The 27,200-nt window shown below is 36.9% G+C and overlaps 1 protein-coding gene across 6 annotated transcripts in view; it reads right to left on the reverse strand.

Moving 5' to 3' along the window:
- The window catches only part of st18 (ST18 C2H2C-type zinc finger transcription factor), a 262,012-nt gene that overhangs the window by 13,165 nt on the left and 221,647 nt on the right, over positions 1-27,200 (reverse strand). For 4 of the 6 annotated variants that reach the window (XM_028803518.2, XM_028803519.2, XM_051928743.1 and 1 more), the window contains 8 exons: positions 26,904-27,134; positions 22,959-23,077; positions 19,944-20,006; positions 17,382-17,450; positions 11,620-11,682; positions 11,232-11,312; positions 6,904-7,125; positions 6,577-6,668 (listed from right to left, as the gene is read on the reverse strand). In XM_028803518.2, the coding sequence (XP_028659351.1) occupies positions 6,577-6,668; positions 6,904-7,125; positions 11,232-11,312; positions 11,620-11,682; positions 17,382-17,450; positions 19,944-20,006; positions 22,959-23,077; positions 26,904-27,134 (940 nt within the window). The remainder of the gene's footprint in view (positions 1-6,576; positions 6,669-6,903; positions 7,126-11,231; positions 11,313-11,619; positions 11,683-17,381; positions 17,451-19,943; positions 20,007-22,958; positions 23,078-26,903; positions 27,135-27,200) is intronic. The other 2 variants (XM_051928741.1, XM_051928740.1) reach the window with 2 other exon arrangements.

Raw genomic sequence — 27,200 nt, forward strand, 5'->3', positions numbered from 1 at the left:
CAATGAGCTTTATGTGAGCTCTTGTTATTGTTCAATGGTTTCTGTCTTCCTACTCTATCATGGATCTTGTTTTTGCTCAGTGTTTGTAAAATAGTACAGTCATAAACAGAAATATTTGCCATGTTGAGAAAGACCTACAAATCCCTAGATACTGCTTTGGGAAAACGTAAAACCTTTTTTCAAAAAACTGTGGGGCCATGACTACTTTCTCATTTTTAGTCTTTATTGTTAGGTGAAACCCAGCAGATTAGACATAATTTAGCAATTTTCTTTTAGAGAGACATCAACAAATATTTTGGATATTTCCAAAATTACAATCGCTTTTTGAACTTGTGCCATGACAACATCTCTGTGATGATAATATCTACGTTCTACAGCTCACTCACACAAGAATATTCTTCTCATGAAGCAGACTGAATGTCAGGTTGGTTAAATACATGTAAAGGTTAATATATTACAAAGACACGGTGTCTGAGAGCATCTGGTTATCAGATGTATTACTGTTTCATGGGGATCTGCACATATGCCTGACATTATGCATTCTCAAGCTGCTTTAATTTAAAAATATTGTATATCAAAATAGTATTTTAAATTCACATCAACCAATAAAGATATCATGATCCATACACTAATATTTTATGCTAAGTAGTAAATTGATATATAGCCTGCTTTTTGCCAGTAGCTACATAGCAGCATACAATGTCACCTGCTCTACAAAGGAGAATAGGCTCACAACAACTTACATTTGTTTTACAGCTATGGTATAATATGCTGAGACAAAGCTGACTGAAGCAAGCGTATGGAATATAATAAACAAACCATGACTTTTACAGAATGACTGCAGTTCTTTTATGTTCTTTTATATAAAAAGTCCTTAATGCATAAAAAACAATGTTTTGTTAGATTCGTCCATAGTTCATGGGTAGAATATCCATGAACTATTCTCTGGGTAATTTTGCTTTCTTCCCAGATCCCTAGGAAATGTGTCCTATGTTATTTGGTGACTTTAAATTGATCATATGTGACAGAGTATATGAGAATCACCTTAGTCTGTTTTAGGCTGCTGCATCTTATAACACTGTGAGGTAAACAGTCTTCAGCATCAAAATCTAATTTTATCAGGATATAAAGTTTGTGACCTCTGCATTTAGAAAGATAATTACTATAAAATGTAAGTTGTCAGACTTAACCTCTAGCCCTAACTTAGTTAAATGTAATAACAATAATTACCTAAAACTAAACATTCCTATTTCTGTATTCAATTATTTTAAAACTAAATACTCCTATTTCTGAATTATATTATTTTAACTATTCATCTAGTTCATAATTGGATAATAAATGTCACCCATAACTTAAATCCCTTCACACTGGCTTGAGACTTTGACACATCATCAAAACTTATTGTTAAGGTCACTGTCATATTGATGATATTATAATTTGTAATTTAGCTCAAATGCTTTTATTAAAGTTGCCGACACCATTTAAGTAATTACAAGCACATCGTCCATCCATCCATCCATTTTCCAACCCGCTGAATCCGAACACAGGGTCATGGGGGTCTGCTGGAGCCAATCCCAGCCTACACAGGGCGCAAGGCAGGAACCAATCCTGGGCAGGGCGCCAACCCACTGCAGGACACACACGTACACCCACACACCAAGCACACACTAGGGCCAACTTAGAATCGCCAATGCACCTAACCTGCATGTCTTTGGACTGTGGGAGGAAACTGGAGCACCCGGAGGAAACCCATGCAGACACAGGGAGAACATGCAAACTCCACGCAGGGAGGACCCGGGAAGTGAACCCTGGTGTCCTTACTGCGAGGCAGCAGCACTACCACTGCACCACCGAAGCACATTGTTATCTTATTTAAATATATTGCCATGCATGTACCCCTGGGGACCATCTTCCTAGCTCCGATAAGGTAAGCACTACCACCCCAGGACCAGAGGAGGCACTGTTACTAACAATGTCTCCTTTTTAGCCTCAGTTCAGATCCAAAGTCTAAGGAGGTTGCCTAGCACTTTCCATGCTACACACAGACTTACCATTCCCCTTCCAGCACAGGCACCATAAAAATGAACACAAAATGAAGAACGGAGTCAGAATATGATCAGACATTACCGCGTACACAGCTCCTGACAAGGGCCTTGTTTTCACATTGCAATGAGCAATATTAGAGGAGCCCTTTTGCAGTCCCCGCAGCACTGTTTAGATTTAGTTTAATATATTTATTAAAAGGGGTGACCCGGTTGGTACCCCAACATTCGTTTTTTTTTATTATTGCTGTGGGTCTTCATCTTGCTCACAGAAGTGGCTTAATCGGCAGGATGACCAAGTCTGTAGAGTTAGCAGAGTTAGGAAGGTGGTCCCCAGGCTCGCATGCGTGATAGTACATAATACTCCAGCTCATACTACTATTTAGTTGACCATCCCATCTATTCAAAAATCATACTTTTCAGTACAGGTATAACATTCCTGGGTTATATGTATAAATATCTGGTCAGGTGTCAAAGTAAATTTACATTTTAACACCTATTGGATATTTGCAATGCTTATAATATTTCTTAATAAAGAGGGCCCATCTCAATCTCACTATAAAACAGAATTAATCTATAAAGTAATTAAAAAAACTTTAATGAAATGAAAACACCTAAAATTTGCAAATGAATCTACAGGAAAACTATGCACAAATAATAAATACAGCAGATTTCAAACATAAATGCAGTGAAGAGATGGGCACGATTTACATCGAAGTCATAGATATATTATTTTATTGTTTATTTCTGTTTGTTATAAGGTGGAAGTATCAAAGTAGGGCCTGGTCACATACATCTCTGCAGAATGGTATATAATTGTTACATATTTTCCTAGTAGGAGTTAAATGAGTTTTATAGTTGGACTTCACCTGGCTTGGCAGATACACTATATGGCCAAAAGTATGCCAAGACCCCACCAAATTATTGAGATCAGGTGTTTCAGCTAGTCCCCTATTAACAAGTGCATAAAATCAAGCACAAACAGTAGCCATGAAATCACAACTGAAAAACCTGGCAGCAGAATGTATCATACTGAAGAGATCAGTGACTTTAAACCTGGAACTGTCATAGGATGCCACCTTTGCCACAAGTAATACATTAACTTGCTCTTTTAGTTCTGCCTGGTCAACCATAAGTACTATTATTGGAATACTAAATTACTCTTCACTGTATGGCAGTCTGATGGAAGTTGCAAGGAGAAGTCCACTTTCTAGATCGTAGAGTGTCTACTGTAAAGTTTGGTGGAAGAGGGATAATAGTGGGCGTGTTTCAAGTTTTGGACTAGGCCTCTGTGATGCCATGGGTGTCTGCAGCATGGGTGTAAACAGTGCATCATGTGGTTTATTTAACTCAAGTCAGTGTCCAATAAACAAATAATGCAATAAACTTTTATCATTAAATAATCCATAAAAACAAAATCGTTTGTAAAGATTAAACAAATAAACTCTAATAAATATTTCCATTAAAACCCATTATTAAAAACAAAGTCAAGATCAGCTCCTCCCTTGCCTTTTCCCCAGTGCTCTCTCACTCTTGTCTCCCCTACTCAACATCCTAAGATCTAGCAGCAGGGATGAGATACCACCAAACACTTCTGGCTACCTCTCACTACAGCCACCTCAGTCACTACATGCCGGGACCTTCTACCTACATCCTTCAGCATCTGTAGATTTATACAAGCCTTGATTGCTCCTGCTCCACAGCTCAGAATGGGTACTGGTTCCAGCCTGCTCCTATGCTATCTCCTTTTTAATTGGTTTTACCTTCTCTTTTTTCTTTCTGTTTCTCTCTCTCTATCAAGATGTCAAACCCCTTGTTATCCCTGCGAGTGTAGGTCCTGTGCTCATTGAACTGCAGAACTGCTAATTAAGGATGGGTGCATAACTAATTAATCCATTCGCGCCTTTGAACAGCACTATTTTAAAACATAAATCTCTACACCAGCATGGAACCCTAACTTGCTTCAACACAGCCCACTGGTTCCAGTGAAGGGTAGTGTTAATACTGCAGCATACAAAGACATTTTAGACAATTGTGTGCTTTCAGCTATGTGTCAACAGTTTGGGGAAGGAACTTCTCTGCTCCAGCATATATTTTCACCTCTGTACAAAAATGGGTCTATAAAGATGTGGTTTGATGACTTTAAGAGTCAGAGTGCAGAGGAACTCAAGTAGCCTTTCCTATGGAGTATAGCGGAGGCTTTTATAGGTATAAAAGGGGGGAGGGTGCCTGACTCCATATTAATGTTAATGGTTTTGGAATGAGATGTCCAACAAGCTCAGACAAGTGTGATGGGACTACTGTTCATAAATGTTTGGTCATATAGTGTAAATCAGGAGAAGTCACACGAGACCAAGAGATTTTTGAGTTTATCTTGTCATCAATGAATAAAGATAGTCACTAGTGTGCCACAAGAGATTTCTCCACCTCAGGGGACAAAGTGACCATGTAGGAAAGTCACATTAATTTCCTCACAGTACTTACTCCAGCCAGGTACTGAATTTGAGAGTTGAGGAAGTAACTTTTTGGACCACTATGAAAAAACGTATATTTATGACTATATGTATGTATGGGCTAAAGTAAGTAATGTATGAACAGGTTATATCTAATAAATTATTATTTAAGTTTCATAATTGTCTGTTTAGTACACATTTAGTTTTGCAAATTTTGTAATGGAAAAGAATAAATTAGATGAATATCACCATAACCTTAATCTTCAGGAGACTCTCAAACCTATTAGTTCAAACCAAAACAATACAGTGCTATTGTTAACATAAAATAAAAAAAAGAAAAAGGTTTAAGTTTTGCTGAATACTCAGATACTGTTGCTTGTATTCACTACACCCTCTAGACATAAGTAACAATCATTTCACAAATAGGTCATTCTTTTGGCCATAAGATACTCATACACTGTGATACAATAACACTGCACAGGCTTCTTTGCTACAATTTTACAAGACAAAGTGATATCCATAATTTTCAAATTAGTATTAATAAATTTATATTACCGAGGCCTTATACTATTATATTATTTTTCTTTTACATGCAGAATACCAGGCTCTATCCTATATGGTCAACAAGAAGTTTCATATCAGATCCGACATGCTGCTATAACTCTATTAAACAGATCAGGGTTCAGAATTATCCTCTTGAGTTGGATGCTCAACTGCATAGCTTTCAGACTGAAAACCCCAGAATACCTGCATTCATTGCTTCCATTACTGTATATTATCAGTATACCAAATGAAATTCTCGGCGCCCAACCTTCTCCATATTTTACAGTCTTAATGCTATTGCTTTAGTGAATGTGTATGAAGTTTGCCGGCACTCTCTCTATGGAATGCTTGCTTTCATTTAAATCTGAAGTTTCCTTGATGGCAAAATTCATATACACGCTGATCTATTTTGATTGTGCAACTACTTTCTTTTTTTCCACTGGTCACTGAGATTGTGATAGCTGTAGCAGTAGAATGCATGGTACAGGGTATTTTACGGAGAGAGCATCTACACATCAAAGAGAGCACTTTATTTTCTTTTAATCTCTCAAGGCCTAGCTGAATCATGGTCAGGTATACATTTGGCATTGATGATGTACCATGTTAGTTGTTAACAAAGAAAACCCTAAAACAGAAGGCATTATTACCATTACAATAACAGTGAAATTACATGAAATGTCCTCTGTGTGGTGTTGGGCACACTAGATAGTAAAGAAAAAAAAAAACTATCACAACAATTTCATAAAGCTAATGGATAAAACTGGAGAAAATTATTTCTCTTTTAAAGTAATGGTGTTATTAACTCTAATCAACAATGAGATATTCTCAGTATGCAGAAAGAAGTGCTATGAATAGTGCAGGGCACAAAAGGGGATGATGATTTGATCTGAGTTATGAAGTCAAATCTGGAAGAAACTATCAAGATGTGTAGTTAAACCAGAGCTATGATAGCTTTTAAGTATATGAGATAATGGGACTGTTTTAAGTATTTGTTAACCAAATAAGCTTAATAGATTAAATAAGTCCCTCATATAATTGTAAAATACCTTGTGTTTTTATAGCTCCATTTCAGTAGCTGTAGCCTATACTGGTAGTACTGTCCACAAGACAGGTGCCAACTCTGGAAAGGACCCAATCCAGTATATGACTCTCACCTTACTTGTCCTAAAGTGTACACTTTGGTAAAACCGATGATTTATGTGTTCATGAATTAATTTCTGTTACCAACACACTGGGTAGATGACCACAGTAATGGATCGGATCATTTCAGTGACAGCCACTGGTGTCTTAGGCGTTTTACTTTTTTTATTGTATAGCTCCTTTTATCATGTATTATTACCTGCATTTTAAATCTCAGTGGCAAACAGGGGGAAATTCCATCAACTTTTGAATTTAACCTTCTGACTATTACATTCTTAGTTATTCTTTAGAATTCATATAATGACACATCAATATGCAATTTAGTATTTTTTTAAATATATGAAGAAGGTTAAAGGTTGTCATTTGTGTAATACTAAAATAAATGAAATTTGCTTTACCACTGCTTGCTTTTAGTTTGATAGTCATCATCTCTTCTCCACTAAGTTTGGTTTTCTTGATCGTCTGGGCATTCAGTGGGCATCCTGATAAACTTATAAAAAATAGACAAGTGAATAAAGACATTAACATAAATTTCAGTTCTGCATACTGAATGTTTATTGAGAATGGCATGTATGGAGCACTGTTAAGACATTAACTGTGATTTACATTTTTAGAACAGACTAGGAAAACGCTGGTATTTTGACAATAATGTATTACTTTGAAAAACATACACATGCCAACAAATTAAGATGTATCTAACAAAAGAGAAGATGAAGCCACCATACCTCCTATGAGTGACAAATACATTGTTGGCATGTCCTAGTCCGTTACAGCCTGGCAATGGACAGTGGGGCAGTTCTTGTTTGTTGACTTTCCAAGAAAATGAAGAGCCATTAACACAGCTCTCTTTCTGTCTTTTAGCAGCTACTGGACAACCTGAAGCACTGCGATGAGATGTATATTTTCCTGAAATATGACCTTGACCATCGCATCCCATTACTGGGCACCTAAGGAAGACACATACAAAATAAATGGGGGTAAAAAAGGGTTTCAGTCAGAAGAATGAAAAAATATTCTTTGCTTTAACTAAAGATCACTCTATACTTTACTTAGTAGCTTTCAGAGAGAACACTATTATAAACCATATTTTACAGAGGAAAACATTTTTTCTATTTAACTATTTGACTTTTTAAAATTACCACAGGATGACTTGATTTATCTGGAGTAGTTATTCCTAGAAAATGTAGAATCTTTTTTTTTTCATCCTCCGTGTAAGTTCTGAACCTGGTAATTACACCCTATGCTGACAGAAGATTGTTACAAGGCATAAACAAAAATGGAAGTGCTTGACAGAGTACCTATCACAAGCTCATTACCAATGTTCCCTATAAGGAGCAGCATGGTTCTTGCAAATTTTTGTTCATGTGAGCAACAACATTTAAAAATCAACAGTTTCTAAGCACCCGTATTTGCAATGCATTTCTGTACATAGAGCAGCGTATGAAAAAATTAACTGAGCTGATTAAAAAGTGTATTACTACTCAAACTTTCACTGAATATCTAGTTTCTTGTCTGACTTTTTCTGTCTTCCGTAAGTTATAAGCTTGTCTTAACATTAACAGTGTGTCCAGAATTTCTCATCAAGTTTTCCAAATGCTCGACATCTAACCGATTTCTACATTTCATTTTTATATTATTCATCAGACTAAATCCTTTTTCACAATTAGCACTTGAGGCCTGGAATGTGCCACACGTGTCCTAAAGTGAAAATTACTTCCTGAAGAGATCCTGCTTTCAATCAAATTTAGCAAATGAAGCCATCCATCTCCAAGTAGTTAAAACTTTCTCCTAGAAGCTCGTGGTGTCACACACTATGCAGTAAGCCCATCGACCACTTCATCTTAAACCCCAAACACCATTTCTTCAACATACTACTTCAATTCTCTTCAGCTTTGTTCTTAGACATGGTTAAAGACTGTCTCATATAGCACAATTTTGCTTGAAATATATTTAAATTAGGACAGTAACTGATTTAATTAATTTTTATAGTTTCAGTTTGTTTGAAAGTGGGGTCTTTTTGTGAGTAACAATGTAAAATCCATGAGCAATGGTCCTAAAATATATGAGCAATAACTCATGAGCTCAGCTTAAGATGAACACTCCTCCTTACACAGGATAAGACTTGCACATTTGAACAAAACCTAGTAGACAAATTGTTGAATTGTCCTGGCATGTGTGAAAGATGAAACTGTACTAAATTCCTGAATGATTGACCCTGAGCAGATTATGTCATCTGACAATGCTCCCAAAGAGGAGTATAGTATGGAAACAATTATATATCACCCAAAGCAAGTGTATTTCTCACCCTCTTTCAAAGATTTAACCTATAAGTCAAAACAAACAACTGTGTTCTGACCTCCTATTTATTACATCAACTTAGAAAATGAGATTCAGTTATAAATGTGTATTTATTCTTTTTTGTTATAAAAAAGATGCTGTTTGCATTATTTAATTATTAATCACTACAGTTATTTAATTATTTGTTGGTTGCACCTCTTTAAAAGGGGACCCTGGTCAACAACCAATGCCACTAATTAATTAAATTTTTATGTGAAAAACACTGGGATGGAAGGATGAAATAGAATGCAATTTAATATCGCTGAGTACAGCTAAGAGATTATACAGATGGAGCATGTGGACTATACAAAGCCTGTTAGGAAGAAGATTATAATATACTGTATGTAGTCTGTCACTAATTATTTAGGATGACTTCTTTTCCTGAAATCAGTATTTCCTGAAATCCTCTGAAATCTCAATATAATTTTTACATGTTGTTTGTTATATTGTGTCCTTTTCATTGATCTCTGCAAAGACTGAAGGACAACTAGTTATTATGAGCCTCTCTCGTGAAACCTGTTCAAATTACCCTGTTGATCCATAAACTTGGCAAAAAACACACTATGCCGTAATAGATTGAAATTTTCCAGTGCCTACAAGGTCCCCCTGCTCATGAAGGCACATATACAGTACAGGCCCGTCTTAAGTTTGCCAGTGAACATCCATGTGCCTTCTTGAGAATCGGAGCGTAGTGTGTTACTAACAGTGTTCTTGGTGACTATGGTCCCATCTGCCTTCAGATCACTAACAATCTCCTCCCATGCAGTTTTGGGCTGATCCCTCACATTTCTCATGATCATCCTGAACCCATGAGGCAAGATCTTACATCGAGACTCCAGACCGAGGGGGATTGATGGTCATTTTATATTTCTTCCATTTCCAAATAATCGCAGCAACTGTTGTCACCTTCGCACCAAGTTTCTTGTTGACTGATGGTCTTGTAGCCCATTCCAGCTTTGTGCAGGTCTACAATCTTGTCCCTGATGTCCTTTGACGGCTCTTTCGTCTTGCCCATGGTGGTGGAGAGGTTGAGATGGAACAAATTGATTCTGTGGACAGGTGTGCTTTATACACATAATGAGTTGAGATCAAGAGTATCTGTAATTGATTGATTGATTGTAATCTGTGTGCTACATGGGCACACAGCCAATCTGTGGGAGCCAGAATTGTAGCTGGGTTGTAAGGGATCAAATACTTACTTCTCTCAGTGACATGCAAATCAATTTAAAACTTTTATGTAATGTGTTTTTTCTGGATTTTTGGTTGATATTCTGTCTTTCTCCATTAAAATGACACTACCATAAAAAATACAGATTGTTCATTTCTTTGTACGTGAGCAAACGTACAAATTCAGCAGGGGATCAAATACTCCCCCAACCATATAATGAGTGGTACAATTCCACCACCATTACCTATGCATAAAATTGTTAAATTAGCCATTTGCCTTGCAGTGAATTATTAAGTTGAAAATTTGGCATTTGAGCATACAACCATTCCCTGTGCTCAATACAGTTCAATACATGCTCAACACAGTTTTTCCAGGTTGTAAGAAGCTGAAGTGTTTTCAGTTGGCATCAGGTACAATACAGAAACCAGCCCTGAATGAACATTGGAAGATACCCTCACATACCTCCATAGACTCACTTATATAGGGCTAATTCTGAGACATCTGTCAACCTAACACACATGTTTGGCGGTGTGAATGAAAATGTGAAGCATCCACACTGATAGAGGGAGCACATACAAACTCCATACAGACAGTAACAGGGCCAAACAAACGGAGTCTACTGCAGCTGTGAAACAGCACCGCTAACCTCACTTCTACTGCGCTAATCTGCATATAACAAGCAGAGGAAAACCACATATAAACAATAGCATGAAAAACATTAACATGAATAAATTTAAATTATTAATGTACTTTGGCTTTTTACAATACACTACATTAATACAGGATTTAAGGTTGGAATATGAAGTGGAGGGCGGCATGGTGGAGCAGTGGTAGCGCTGCTGCCTCACAGTTAGGAGACCTGGATTCGCTTCCCGGGTCCTCCCTGCGTGGAGTTTGCATGTTCTCCCTGTGTCTGCGTGGGTTTCCTCCGGGCGCTCCAGTTTCCTCCCACAGTCCAAAGACATGCAGGTTAGGTGCATTGGCGATCCTAAATTGGCCCTAGTGTGTGCTTGGTGTGTGGGTGTGTTTGTGTGTGTCCTGTGGTGGGTTGGCACCCTGCCCGGGATTGGTTCCTGCCTTGTGCCCTGTGTTGGCTGGGATTGACTCCAGCAGACCCCTGTGACCCTGTGTTCGGATTCAGTGGGTTGGAACATGGATGGATAGATATGAAGTGGAACAGAAGGATTTACAGCACCTCCTTTAGATGAATGTAATTGAGCAACCTAACATAAATGTCTTATTCTTTACTATGTATGATTAGAGTAAAAGCATGTTAACTTGGTAATATAATTCACGCATATAGGCGATGTTTGACTGTTGTACACTTTAATTTTATAATATTCTCATTCACTTTTAGCCTTTCATATGCTGTATAACATTTGTTAAAAATTTATGTAACAAAGTAAAAAATAACTTCTTATAATGTATCATCATCATCATCATGTGTAAATGTCTTTCTGTATATACTGTACCTTTTCTCTATTAAATTCACCACACATACAGTAATTGTAATATTCAGGTTAAATGAAAAATAAAATGAAAACTAACTTGAGATCTTGATCTTCCTTCTCCTCCTTGCTAGGAGTTAGCTTCAAGCCCCCTTTTTTGGCCCGAGGACAGCCAGATAAGCTAAAAGAAATTCAGTGGAGATACATTTACTGTCTGGACAAATGATTTACCAATGAATTATTAATAATTAGTTAAACTTTGGCAATAATTCATCCATATGAGCCTGTTTATAGCAATAACCAATCATCCATTAGGAATACTGAAAGATAACATTAGAAATAGTGTACAATTAATGATCACAAATGACCCTGTGTGCATCAATTTACTATCAAATAACCATTTAAAACACATTATAAATGATGTTTACAATATTAAAATAATAAAAATAATAGTATATACTGTCCATATGCTAGTATCTTTTTTTTACCTTCTGTGTGAAGCATAATTTCCAGTTACATGACCTGAGCCGTCACAGCCAGGGGTTGGGCACCTAGAACAGCAAGATGGAAAAAAAAATTATTTTATTTTTTTCTTATTAAGCATAGATCCATTTATTGTATAAGCCTGGAATGGTACGCAGTAAATATAATATGAAAAAAAATAACTGTAAACCAGAAATATTTTTTATGAATGACAATATGACAATTTCTAAAAACATCTTTAAACAAGCAATAGTTTTGCATATTATCTAACATAGCAAAATTATCTAACATACTTAAATAATACATTCTCCAAAAACAGAGACAATTTTTTAAAAGTATGAACATACTGTACACTATTAAAGGATCAAAAAAGAGTATTTGCTTATATAACTGTGTGCCAAATACTTTGATTTTGCTTAATGCACTGGGTTAGGCATTCACTGATCTGAATCCACACAGACCTTTCTGCTTTGAGTAATATGCACTGAAAACAAAGGAAAATACTATGGTGCTGAAGAAGAAAATAGTTATAAATAAATATTAATTACTATTATAAAATCTAGATTAGAACAACACATTAATACTAGGTTCTGCATAAGTTTCATATGACAATTTAATTAAAAAAGCCAGTCTGGATTTTGAATATAGCATAGTGGCACAGTAAATAGAGATGCTGGCTCTCCACATCAGGGACTTCTATTTAATTCCTAGCCTTGCGTCTGTTTGTGTGGAGTCTGCATTTTTTCCCTTCGACTTATTGAGTTTTCTCCACATGTTGACTGAAAATTCTAAACTGGCTCCCTTCGACTTATTGAGTTTTCTCCACATGTTGACTGAAAATTCTAAACTGGCCCTACTGTATATGTGTGTGTGTGATGGACTAATTGTTAACAGGTTAAATGTATGAGTGTCTTCTTCAATAGACTGACATCTTATCCATGGTTAGTTGCTGTCCTCTTGATGCTGTACAGATAAATCAAAATGTAATGGAAAAACTGAGATCAGAATTTAAATGTGGCAATGAATGTAATATCTATGTGGATCTCATTTTTTACCCTTTTACTGATAAGGCCAGTAATGTTTCTGGATGGTTTAACCTGATCCAATAAACCCTCAAAGCCACATGGCAACTGTAGGCCTTCATTTTATAGCATAAATTCAATTAAAGCATGTAAATATGATTAAAAACATACAATTCAGTAATAAAACCTGTGAGACAAACAAATATTTTCCAGCTACTGAAGATATTTGATTTTTTGTTGATTTACATTATTGCTTTAAGGTCTGCCAGCAAACAGTTGATAGCATCACAAGATTTGAAAGAAGCATACAAAGAAATATAATCTGCTTTTGGGTAGTTGTTAATTTTTAGAAAAAGGTGACATGAAGTGCAGTTTGATGCCATTTCTTGTTCTTTCTTTTTTTCTATTTAATTTTCCATAAATATTAAATGAGACTTTAACATAGAAGTATACCATCAATCAGTTCTTTTAAATGACTTTTTCTCTTACCAGGAAATGGCATGCCCCGATTTACTGTAGAAAAAATATGATACAATCAAAGCATCCTAAGAAGTAAGAAGAAGTTTTTTTTCTTAAGTATTTTTATATGGCTTAGATATTTTAATTCATATGCTGCTGAGGAATACATATTCTACAGTATATTATATTCAAAGCACTGTTAGAAAGACAAAGATCAACAACAGCCTCATTGCAGGCTAAAAGGAGATCCAGCCCTGACAGCATGGCATCATTTACTCTTGTTCACTCTCTCTCACACTAGGCAGTCCTTATGCAAAAACAGACCAGACCACAATGAATGAAAAGCAAATATTGTGTAAACCAGGGTATGTCCTCATTTTCCAAGACAAATTATAATGCTCTCACAAGAAAGTAGAAAATCATAAAAAAATTGATAAAATCTAAGGAAATTAAAGGTAAATGTATATTTTCATGGTGGCATGGATGATGGTTTTAGCATGGCTATACGATGGCCCAGTCTAGTGTTTACCTGATCATTCATTGTCTCTTGTCTCCATTTATTTGTTTCCTACCATATTTCAAAGATCTGCACTTAATAGTAAACTGGGGCCTCATGTATAAATGGTGCGTACACACACAAAAATGTTGCGTATGCTTGTTTCCATGCTCACAACACAATGTATAAAAACTAAGCTTTGTGTAAAGCCACGCACATTTTCACACCAGGTCAATCCCTTGTGTACGCAAGTTCTCCGCTCGGTTTTGGAAACTAGCAGCACCCAGCGTCAAAGCAGTGCTACTGTTCCTGTGTGGTTTCCCTTTATTTTTTAGATTCACATCCCTGACGCGGCTTTATCAAATACACCGAAATTAACCACATATCGTTTATTAGTTTAAGGCATCTGATTGTAATCAACCCGTAATCATATAATGGTGCACAGAATGGCCAAACTATTCCAAATACTATAGCTGCTTTAGTGTTGTCACTGTCAGTGCACCACTCAGAGTATTTAACCCACTGTATCTGAGTGTAGAATCACAGCTCTACAGCAGCTGATGGGAAAGCTCTACCGCAGATTGTGTCAAGAGCGGGGAGAAATATCGGGATAGAGCTTCTAGCGCACGCTGCCTCAGCCATGTGCACAGTCTATTTAAACTTCTCCCATTCAGCAAACGCTTCAGAGCCTTTCCTGTATGGACCTTGCAGTTCAGAAACAGTTTCATCCCAAGAGCTATAAATGCACTTAATCAGTCCATCAAGTGCTCCTGGTAGAACTGCTTGCACTTATAAGTACAATTGCCTCACTGTAAACTTGCATTACAGTTGTAATATTGCACAACCTGAGCCACTTATGCTTTCATATTTATGTTTTTCATTGTTTTTTATCCTATTATTATTATTATTGTTGTTATTTTACCATTTTATAGAAAAACAAGTTTATGGATGATTTGCATATTGAATCTCATTGTACCATACAATAACAATAAAGGAATTAAATTCAATTGAGAGAACGTATTTACAGATGATGACGACTGGCTTCTAAGTCGATTTAGATTTCCAAGCACTATCTTCGTGGAGCTCTTGATATCATTTTAAAGATGAAATGCATTAAAGTATATATATATATTACATTATGCAGATACATTTTAAACTTCATTTAAGTAAGGTATATTGTTAATGATTAAATATGCGAGGACTCAGTGGCGCAGTATCAGCGATGAGCAGGCGCCCCATTCAGGGATTGTTCCTGCCTTGCGCTGTATGCTTGCTGCGACTAGCGCGACCCTTGGAAGGATAGATGGATGGAATAATTAAACATGTACTACAAAGATGTTTCATCCATCCATCCATCCATTCATCCTCTTCTGCTTATCCGAGGTCGGGTCGCGGGGGGCAGCAGCTTGAGCAGAGATGCCCAGACTTCCCTCTCTCCGGCCACTTCTTCTAGCTCTTCCGGGAGAATCCCAAGGCGTTCCCAGGCCAGCCGGGAGACATAGTCCCTCCAGCGTATCCTGGGTCTTCTCTGGGGCATCCTCCCGGTTGAACGTGCCCGGAACACCTCACCAGGGAGGCGTCCAGGAGGCATCCTGATCAGATGCCCGAGCCACCTCATCTGACTCCTCTCGATGAAGATATTTCAATGTTCCTTAAAAGTTTTGAAGAATCTGTGTTCTAAGCTTACAGATGGCTTGACATTTAATAAAGAGCTGATTGTTTGGCAATTGGTTATTTGGAGAAAGAAAAGGAAGGATAGGAATTGGGGGTTAGTACGTTTGAAAAAGACAGTACTGCTGCAATAAATTATTTCATCGAGGGTCATGCACGGCGCAGTAAGCATCTTGCGGGAGGCAGGAACAATCTCTGGAAGGGGCGCCAGCTTGTCGCTACCACTGTGCCAATGTGCCTCAATGTTTTATATATGCTTTAATTTCTGTTATCATGAAAATTATATCAAGTATACATCTTAGTAGTTAAATTGTTCAGAGAGCTGTAACATCATGAATGTAATATATTCTGTGTCCTGTCGGCGTAAGAGAAAGCCCGTTTAAGAAGCACGTAGTGATTCACACATGTAAGAGTACATAGAATACGAAGCACTTAACATGCTACTTTAGTTACAATGGCATTTGAGAAACTACTAAATTAAATGATTTTAAGATTAAGTTTATGACGTTCTACTTTAATGACAAAATAAACTACGTGATTAAAGTGGAAATGTTTACCTTTTTTTCATACTGTGTCCCAGTTTTTTACTTTTCTCATGTGACACTCAGACGGTGGGCTATGACTCATCTTTTCATGGCGACTTTGATATCTGACCACTTCTTATTTATTTTAGGCACTGTGTGACTTTCTGAATTTGAACTTTAGAGTTTATCTGCCACTCTGTCACTCGATCAACTTCCTTTTGCTGTTTATATCACTACTTAAACCAACAAATAGTACATTTTTCCTTACCTCTACTTGGTATTCGCTGAAATTCTTCTTTTACCCAGTGCTTTTGCCATTGTCTTTTCACAGAACACAAAACATAAGGGGCTATTTATATTGATTTGCATATTCAAAGAGGTGAAATTCTGGGAAGAGTCGGGGTGGAGTGGCAGGTGCGTGCACGAGCATTACTTTACACGCTGACAGGGATTTATGGAGTGGAAGAACGTGGAAGTCAGTGTATGCACAGATTTATGCATCTGGATTTTTTTGTGTGTATGCACATTTCCGTTTTTGTTCGTACGACATGTTTCAGTGTGAATTCTACGCATGGTGTTATGTATGAGGCCCTTGGTGTCTTTAACTGAATCTCAAGTGTGGCTCTCAAATCGCCAGTAAATGACTCTCCTTACAAAATACATTTACAAAATATATAGTGAGTGTTCATTCATCAGGTGACAATAGGAATGCTTTCAGTTATGATGCAATTATTTTTAATACAACGGGCAGTTCTGGAGCAATACTTATGGTAAAGTTCACTCAATACTGGAATTGCTCTTTATTTTATTAAATACTTCTTAAAAATCAAGTCATATTTTTCTTAATTGGAATTTTTGCATTGTTATTAAGGCATATTAAAAAATGTTTCTATTTGTGTTGCTGTATACTATAGTCTTTTCTCTATATTTTGGTACTATTGGCATACTTTTTAGATTGAATAAATTGACATACTGTATCGTATGTCTCTCACTACATGTTTGCACAGAAATCAGAAGAAAATTTAAATTTCAGTGGTAGAGATCATAAAACAGCCCCAAAATGCAAAGGTTTATAGTCTCAATAGATCCTGTGACTTAGGAGCATTTTTATTTTAAATTAGCAACACTGCATGTACCTGTGAATATCACCATAATTAAAAATTGTTATAGATATAACAGTCTAAAATATATAAATATTTAATGAGCAGAAGCATAGTGAGATACTAGCATATCACCAGAAACAGAGATGTCTGAACTGTTACATCGTAAATGACTATTTTTTTTCCAGAAAGATGCACTGATTAAAAAAAAAAAAACAAACTTGCAGTTAATTATCAAACATTGTCACTTGTCTAAAACATTGTGTTTCATTTTATATATTACTAATCAGTTTTTATGTAGTACTATAGATAATACAATACGCTGATGAAGTGTGTAGCATCTGCTTTTATGCTTACTGCAGTCTTAAGGAGTTTCAAGCAATTAACATGAGTGATTAGCATTTGCATGGACATTAATAACGAACAACAAACTGTGCATTGTTTCTCACTCTATTTGATTCCATTCAGTGCACAAGCTTTAATCAAAATACATACTTAAGTTCCTGAGAGTTGGCAGCCATTAGCGATTTTAGAGTCTTATCAGCCAGAGGACATCCAGAGACACTAGAAAAGAAAAAAACAATTGCCAGACACACAAATTACAACAGAAATATTCCATTTTCAGAAGCTGCCTAATACAATTTTGGGTCACAGGGAGATGACAGCTATCCTGACAGAATCAGACAAAAGACACTGATCAGTCCCAGATAATGTGACACTGCATGGCAGGGGAAATTCATACACACACTACTGGTCAAAAGTTTTAGCACACCTCAGTTTTTTCAGTTTTTCTGGGAATGCTTACAGTTTAAAGTCTTTCATAAATCAATGCATAGAACAAATAAACAATGGGAAAAAATAAGTCAAGGAATCAGTAAGTGTACAAAATTTTACTAAAATTTTTTTACTAAAAAATGATCAAAATAGCCACCTTTTCCTGATATAACAGCCAAACTGTGGCAATCTTTTTGATTCAGAATGCCAGGCACTCTGTGCAAATCACTAACTCTGTCTCCAGCAAAAGAACCCTAGACTATCACACATCCTCCTCCATGTTTGACAATTGGTGTCACACACTGAGGAACCATCCTTTCACCAACTTGATGGTGTACAAACTCCCCGCGTGATGAACCAAAGATTACAAATTTTGATTTAATAGTCCATAAGACTTTCTTCCAGCCTGCAGTAGTCCACAGCCGGTATCTCAAGGCCCTATTTTGTCTTTTAAAGAATGGCTTTGTTACTGCCACTCACCCTGTCAAACCTGCAGCAGTAGAAACTGAGAGTTGCTTTTTTCATCCACTGTTAAGCTGTGCTTGAAACCCTTGTGCTGTGAGGAGCCTGCGATCATGCAAGCTGGTGACCCTCAGAAACTTGTCTTTTGATTGTGTTGTGATTTTGGGTCTGTCAGATCTCTTTCTATCAGAGTTTCTTCCAGTTTCCAATTGCTTTTGGATTGCATAGGACACCACTGTACTCACTGGCACTTTGATTTTTTTGCAGTTTCTCTAACTGAAAGGCCTACACTTCTAAGGGTAATACTGCTCTGTCTCATTTAATTTGTTAACTGCTGTTATTTGGCAATATCACTGGAATTTACAACTTTCTACAGTGTGATATTGTGCAAATAGTACTTCAGAGAATGTAGTAACACAATCTGTTCCAACTCTGCTTTAAGACAGACAGAGGGATTTTAAGTAATCAACAGAAATTGGGATACCTGTGCAAATTGTTTGCTTCAACTTGCAAGGCTTAATTCTACTTTAATTACTGCAGAACATCTGTACATTGCAGCCTATTTGTTATTCTCTTTATAATATTCTGATATTTTCTTTTTTCGGTTTTCACTAACCTACTCTTTAAATTTAAACCTCTGGGACTTTACTGCTTACCTTTTCACCATTTTAGGCCATTCATTACATTTCAACTGAATCTGAAGAAACACTGGAAAAACTGAGGTGTTTTAAAACTTTTGACTGGTAGTGTATACACAGGGTCAGTCAATATATTCATCCATTCATTCTATTTCTTCTTCTTCTACCTCTAATGATTCTACTTATTCTATTTCAGCATGATGACAGGGCAGATTGCAAGTCATTCAACTGCAGATCACACTTTTACATTTCTGATTCATAAGGGGACAATTCAGTGTCTCTTTGGAATGTTGGACGTTACAAAGTGGGGATTCAAATCCAGTCTCCTGGAGTAGTGAAGAAGTAACACTAACAACAACACTATGGTGCCCCTCAACTGCAATACACCATAAACCATGTATTCATTTTCTGAAGTGACCTGGTCAAATATTGAATTACAGGGTGCTTGTGCTCTTAAGGGCACCACATTCTAAGCAATGTACCAGTCTAGCACACTATACATTGAAGAATGCTTTGACATTCAACCATCTATCTATCCATCTATTTTCTTAACCTATTTATCCAAGGCAGGGCTGTGGGGCTCTTGGAACCCAACCCAGAAATCATTAGTCCTAAGGGAGGCATACCTCCTAGACAGGATACAAGTCTACCAAAGGGTGAACACACACAAATACCACCACACATACACTAGGGACAATTTAGCAACGCCAATTCACGTAATCTGCATGTCTATGGACAGTGAGAGGAAACCAGATCAAGACAATTTATCCCAACGTACATTGGGAAGCTGGAGGAAACCCTTGAAGACACAGAAAGAACATGCAAACTTCCCACATATAATTCCTGGGCTGAGATTTAAACCCAGGACTCTGTACTTGTGAGGCAGTAGCACTAAACATTGTGTGAACATGCTTCACAAAAAGCTATGACAGTAAATTTGTTAATTTCTTTATAAAAAGAAATAATTCCTTTTTACTCCATTTATTTGTGTCTGTACACTCTTCTGTCATAAATATTCCATTAAAGTGAATTTTTGCCCTTTACTTTAAACATAGACTAAACTGGTTAGGTACATTCATACAAGATACCTAGTATAAAATGTAAACAAATAGTAAAACCATCAAAATGTTGGTTTACAGACACTTCTTGAAAGTAACGCCAATAGAAGTTTGTACTTATATACCTGCGGTGAGAAGCATAATTTCCAGTCACGTGGCCGCTGCCATCACACCCAGGTGTAGGACAACTGGAATTGGACACATGCAAATATGATATATGTTACTGTGGTTTCTAAGAAATGCATTTAATTATTTACAAATTCAATAAAGTTCCTTGAACAATTGTATAAACATCAGAATTTTGTTAAATGTAATATTAAATACCAGTGGCAAAGTTGCATAGCAAGTCACTCATTGCACAGTGACTGGTTCCCTGTTAGACTCCAAATTTTTAAATATGGTCTAATGACTATGAGAGCATACAGATAGGCTTTCATGTCTTATGAGCTGAATATGCACTACATGTATTGAGTGACTACATTAAATGTAATAAAATTTAAGATGAATAAAACATCCACAGATAATCTTAATATGGGAGTTGGCACGGAAGCGACAGATGAAAATAGAGGCCTCAGGTTTTCAGTGTATGGTTTTTTGGAGGTGAAACTATCAGGAAGCACAGGTCAAGTTGAACATGACTGTCTCACACCAAGACTGGGTGGTTAATAACATTTGTCTTTAGAGGGGTGCTGGCAAAGGCATCTGGATCTCCTAAGCAAATCTAAACGGAGAGGAGGTACGTAAGAGTACAAGATCTGCTTTAAGTGGAGTAGTGTATCTTACTAAAGGTCACCTGGATGACGGTAACTGAGTGGATGCAATGCCAAAACTGCATATGCTTTTATATTACTTAGGTCATTAAGTTATGTATTACTTATTTCTCACATTTTTTTTTATCATTTTAATATAATGAATGGTATTGCTGACATTTGCCAATGATTTTATTACTAAATTTACAAAAGTTTTGTATTATTATTTTGTGTATAATTGGTTACTAGCTGTGCTAGCCATCTAAGACGGGTTGAAATCAAAGTAAGTGACCAATGTAGACCTTGGTGTTAATGTTTGCAGTGCATCGTGCAATGCATATGTCTCTGTTATATGCCATTTGGTATGAGATTTGTAAAGGCAGTGTTAATGCTAATGATACGCCATCCAATGGAATGACAAATGCAATGCCTTTAACTACTAAAATTGTGATGCACCATCTTTTGTAACGACAAAGACATAACAACTGGATGGACACACAAACATACACACAGACACTTATTGTTTTATTAAGGGGGGTTGTTTTATTCTTCTTTAATGCACAGTCTTGGAGTTCAGCAACTAAGCATTTCACTAAAATATTGTACTGTACTGTGTACATAATTTGATTTGAGGGGCCTTCTGCATGTAGAGCAAAGAAGGCAAAACTTTGGTTGTCTGGATTTTTAGCAGAGGATCTTGACTACAGAGTTGCTGTAACTGAGTTCTCCAGGTTGTGAATATTAAAGTAGCAATTGGGCTTTTAAAATCAAAAATAACTTTAGGAAGATTTGGAGTGGAGGAAACAATTGTTTTTAAGGAAACAGAGCGACTAAAATATGACAGTCACAGTGTAGACTGGGATGTGCTTATCAAACTGGTAGTAGTTCAGTTGTCCTTAAATTTCCCTCTACAGTTGTCTAGGAGTTAGTGTCTTCTGTATTGTGGATGTTTATTCCCTCCCAGTCTGTTGCCATTTTGCTTTATGTACCCTAAAACGTGAAGAGCTGGTAGAGGTACAACATTTACTTGCCTTTGTTGTTCCCTGTTATTATTCAAACAGAGAACCATAAACAATTATGTAGGAATGAAAGTTTTTATTGTCACAAATTCCTTGACCAAACAAGAAGTGATTAAACCTATATAGAATTACTATTTAAGTGCATATGGCACTTTACATAATAAGCACAAAAGTGACACGGAAGAATCTACAGAGTGATACAAATGAGGAGGAGAAATTACTTAGCATTAACTGTAAACTCATAGATTATTTTATTAAAAACATTAAATAGCTAGTAAAAATTAAAAAGTAATTTAAATATAAAAACAAATATCTAAAAAGGAAATGCGGTTAGAAATAAACAATTAAAGGCAGCAAGCAAACCTGTTTATTACCAGTATGAGGTGATGCAAATTGAAAGTAAAAGTAATTGGGAGCTCCATTAAACTATGGTTGGACTCATATATGGCGTTCAACATATTATTTCTATGATGTTTGTAGCACAAATGTGCAGCAGCATCTGCAGCCACCAGAGTGCCTTCCTCACCCAAAGTCAAAAGGCATTGAAATACTGTTTCGAACCCTGCTAATAGTTAAAGCCTCATATAGCCAGAATTTCATCAAGCTTATAGGTAGGATTACTGGATGAAGGATCAACTGACATGAAGAACTAGGGGAAAAATGAGTAGAGGAAGGAGTGATGTGGAAGGTGAGATGACAGTATATTGGGTTATCAGAGGGAGTAGTACATAGGGCGGAGTGGTGGCGCTGAGACTAGGGATCTGCACTGACAATCGGAAGGTTGCCGGTTCGAATCCCGTAAATGCCTAAAGGGACTCTGTTCTGTTGGGCCCTTGAGCAAGGCTCTTAACCTGCAACTGCTGAGCACTTTGAGTAGGAGAAAAGCGCTATATAAATGCAAAGAATTATTATTATTAACCAGTAATGCCATGTGGAAGTTAGGCCTTATCATTGTTGAAGCAGGGGTATAGATTGTTGGATGTTCAGCCTCCATAGGTTCTTCTGGGTTTCGAAGAAGGCTCATGAATGCCCACTACATGAATGGATCTATCCATCCATCCTTTATCAAACCCTCAAGGGTTTGATGGAGGCAAACCTTTTTCTGTCAACACTGGGGAAAAAAGCATAAAGCAACCCCTAATGAGTAATAATCCATATACCAATACAGTATATTAGATGAATATTTCATTATTTTAAATCCTAAAAATATAGAAAAAAAATCCTGGGGCATAGTACAGTATATTGGAAAAACAGAAAACATTGAGCTTTACTCTTAGAAAAGCAAACGTTTTTTTTAAAAGCATTCAAAGCACAACTACAATCTATGATCCAACAGTTTAAAACTAAGGCACAGTAATTGTGTTTTTCATACCTCATGAGCTCCTTTTTACTTTCTCTGGAAAGAACTTTAGATTTTGGACTTAGTATTGTAACATCACCAGGATATTTCCTCTCGTCAAGAACTTCAGCTACATCTTCAAGTTCTTCTTTCTGTAAAATAAAAAGATGGTAAAAATGATTTACACACATACACAGACTTTATGTATATACCAATAAGCCACACCATTAAAACCACTGACAGGTAAAGAACTAGAGAGGTTTATTGTGCTGAATGGCCTGTTCTCATGTAAATCTTTCTAATTTTCTAAAGTGAGTAACATTGATTATCTTGTTAAAATGGCACATGTCAAGGGGTGTGATATATTAGGCAGCAAGTGACAGTCAGTTCTTGATTGTGATTTGTTGGAAGCAGGAAAAATGGGCAAGTGTAATATTCTGAGTGACACTGACAAAGGGTTAGATTGTGATGAACAGCAAGAACAGCAGTCCTGTGGCGTGTTCCTGGAATCCAGTTAGTACCTACTAAATGTGGTCCAAAGAAAGACAGCCAGTGAACCATTGACAGGGTCATGGGCGCCCAAGGCTAACTGATACACGTGTGAAGGAAAGGTTTGCCTGTCTGGTCTGGTCTGATTCCACAGAAGTGTTACTGTAACACAAATTGCTGAAACACTTAATGCTGGCCATGAGAGAAAGATGTCAGAAAACACAGTGCATCACAGATTGGTGAGTATGGTAATGAGTCCCTATGCTGACCCTTGTCCACTGCTGAAAGTGCCTACAATGGGCACCCGAGTGTCAGAAATGGACCATGGATCAATGGAAGAAGGTGGCCTGGTCTGAAGAATTGTTTTCTTTTAGGTCATGTGGATATAGTGCATATGCATCATACTGTATATGTATGTGTACTTTTCTACTTTTATTTTTCTATTTTTATTTATATTATTTATTGTATCAGTATGCTGCTGCTGAAGAATGTGAATTTCCCATTGGGATTAATAAAGTATCTATCTATCTATCTATCTATCTATCTATCTATCTATCTATCTATCTATCTATCTATCTATCTATCTATCTATCTATCTATCTATCTATCTATCTATCTATCTATCTATCTATCTATCTATCTATCTATCTATCTATCTATCTATCTATCTATCTATATTCCTGGGGAAGAGACGGCAGCAGGATGTACTATGGGAAGAGGGCAAGCCAGTGGAGGCAGTATGGCTCTGGGCAAAGTTTTGCTGGGAAACCTTCAGTCCTGGCATTGATGTGAATATTACTTTGACACACACTACATACCTAAAGATTGTTGTAGACCACATATAATACATCCCTTCATGGCAACGGTATTCCCTGATACAGTGGCCTCTTTCAGCAGGATAATGTGCCTTGCCACTCTGTAAAAATTGTTCAGAATTGGTTTGTGGAACATGACAAATATATCAAGGTGTTGACTTGGCCTCCAGATTCTCCATACCTCAATCTGATTGAGTATCTGTGGGATGTGCTGGAAAACAAGTCAGAACGATGGAGGACACACCTCGCTACTTACAGGACTTAAAAAATCTGCTGTTAACGTCCTGGTGCCAGATACCACAAGACCCCATCAGAGGTCTTGTGGAGTACGTGTCTCGACAGGTCACAACAGTTTTGATAGCATGAGGGTGGCCTACACAATATTAGGCTAGTGGTTTTAATGTTGTGGCTGATCGGTGTGTGTGTGTATATCAGGGTGGGGAAAAATAAGTTTATAGTTATAAGATAGAATAAGACATGCAGGTTATGATTACAATAGCTTTAATAATTCAATAGCTTTATTAACTTTATTAACTCAAAAGATTGTCACAATGGCACAGCACACTTAGCTACAATCTTGTAAGTGCTCAAATGGCTGGCCTTGTGTACTCACAGCCATAGCTGTAAACCTACTTTTGCCCAACCCTGGGTAGATGGGTACATTACAGTCATAAAGGGATGGACTTGGTCAGCAACAATGTGAGCTCAGGTAGGCTGTAGCATTTAAATGATGCTCAATTGGTACTAAGGGGCCGCAAGTGTACCAAGAAAATATCCCTCACACCATTACACCACCACCACCAGCATGAACCACTGATACAAATTAAGATTGATCCATGCTTTCATGTTGTTGACATCAAATTCAATTTTGGTGGGGCCTGTGCAAATTGTAGCCTCAGTTGCCTGTTCTTAGCTGACAGGAGTGGCACCCATTGTGGTCTCCTGCTGCTGTAACCCTTCTGCTTCAAGGTTCAACTTGTTGTGCAATCAGATAAGTTTCTTCTGCATACCTCGGTTGTAACGAGTGCTTATTTGATTTACTGTTGCCTTCCTATCAACTCAAACCAGACTGGCCATTTTCCTGTGACCTCTGGCATCAACAATGTACTTTTGCCCAGAGAACTGCCGTTCACAGGATATTTTCCCTTTTTCGGACCATTCTCTGTAAACCCTACAGATGGTTGTACGTGAAAATCCCAGCAGATCATCAGTTTCTGAAATACTCAGACCAGCCCATCTGGCACCAACAACCAACCAACTTTCAAAGTTACTTTCTTCTTCATTCTGATGCTCGGTTTGAACTTCAGCAGATCTTCCTGATAATGTCTACATGCCTAAATATATTTAGTTGCTGTCATGTGATTAGCTAATATTTGTGTTAACAAGCAGTTGAAACAGTACCTAATAAAGTGGCCGGTGATTGTATGTAGACATACAAACTGAGCTCACTTATTTACCAATCTGCTAGGCTGTACACCATAAGCTGCGCTTTTAATATTGAGCACATAAGCTGTAGGCTCAAGAAAAGTCTCACCATTCAGGCTCTTTAAAATACTTACAGTAAACCACATATCCATATAAAGTTGCTTTTAATCCATCTAGCATTTATGATATTCAGTATATAAAGGAAAACCTGTCACGGATTTAATTGAAAAAGTTGAGCTCTAAAACACTGTAGCAGATGTCATAACACATCAGTGAGGCTACCAAACACATAGTTTACTCTTCTCACAAATAAGAAGGGTAAAAATGGTGTTAAATACATTTCCAATTATAAATATATTTATGAGATAAAAGATTCAGTAAACCAGCCCATGATCTGTGCATTGAAGCTTAAATCCATTCTAATTTCATATAGTACAATTGATCCCTGTTTAAGTATAAACTGCAAGTCTTATAGATAATACTGATTTAGTTTTGTTTCTATTAATATTGATGGACAGTCTCTTTACTTGTGCAGAGAGAGAGAGAATGTGAAAATTCCACAAAGGCGTGGTATGGCTAGGAATTAAACAATTATCAATTGAGCTATGAGATAACTCAGCAGAGCTGGGAATCAATCACTTATATTTGGTGCTGAGCGACACTACTACTATTGAGAACACCATAGTGCTTTCAGAATATAGCAATGCTAACGTAAAGACTTAAATGTTTCACATTTACTTTTTTCCTTATAGGCATAATGGAAGCACCATTTAATTCATACATTTATATATACAGAACCTTGTGAAAATATCGACACAGAATAACTGGCCCAAAAAGGGCATTTTCTCATACAGACCCAATGAAGCAATCAGTTTACAAGCTGCTGAAGGCAACACACCAACAAAATCAAAGCAAGTGAGAACAGACAATGTGTGTTGTAATCTTGATGTGCTGCCATAGCTAGAGATATTTATCAAAAAGGCCCAGACTGGATTGCTAATTTCTGGTATTGTTTACTATGGTTTTCTGCCTACATATATAGTAACTTGAGCAGACCGTTGCATTTAAAAAATTCAAAATGACTGTGATCATCTCTCTTTCTCTCTCCCATCTGTATAGTGCATTTTAAATTCAATCAAATAATGCTAGTTATACAAAAAGGTTCTATATGTTTCAACATGCACTTGCCTGTTTTATTTATTACAATAAAACAAATATTTTGTCCTACCTGCTTATTTTTTGCTATTACCTCTTTTTCTCTAAGAAGGTTATGAGCTTTGCTGTAGTTGATGGGGGTGTCCCAACCCTCTTGTTCACAGAGGTCCTGGTAAAATGTGGGAGTAACTCTGATGCTGCCAGGTTTTGTTGGAGAAGCCTCTGGAGTTGATACTGGTAAAATGCAAGGAGCCTTTTCACGTTCACGGTTCTTTTTCATGCTCAGATCCAATGTACCATTTTCATCTACTTCAATAAGCACATCCTAAAACAGAACATTAAACCCAAAACAAAATGAGGAAATGTCAACTCTAGAAGTCAGTTCAGGACA

The sequence above is a fragment of the Erpetoichthys calabaricus genome, chromosome 6 (genome assembly GCF_900747795.2).
Source record: "Erpetoichthys calabaricus chromosome 6, fErpCal1.3, whole genome shotgun sequence".
NCBI lineage: Eukaryota > Metazoa > Chordata > Cladistia > Polypteriformes > Polypteridae > Erpetoichthys > Erpetoichthys calabaricus.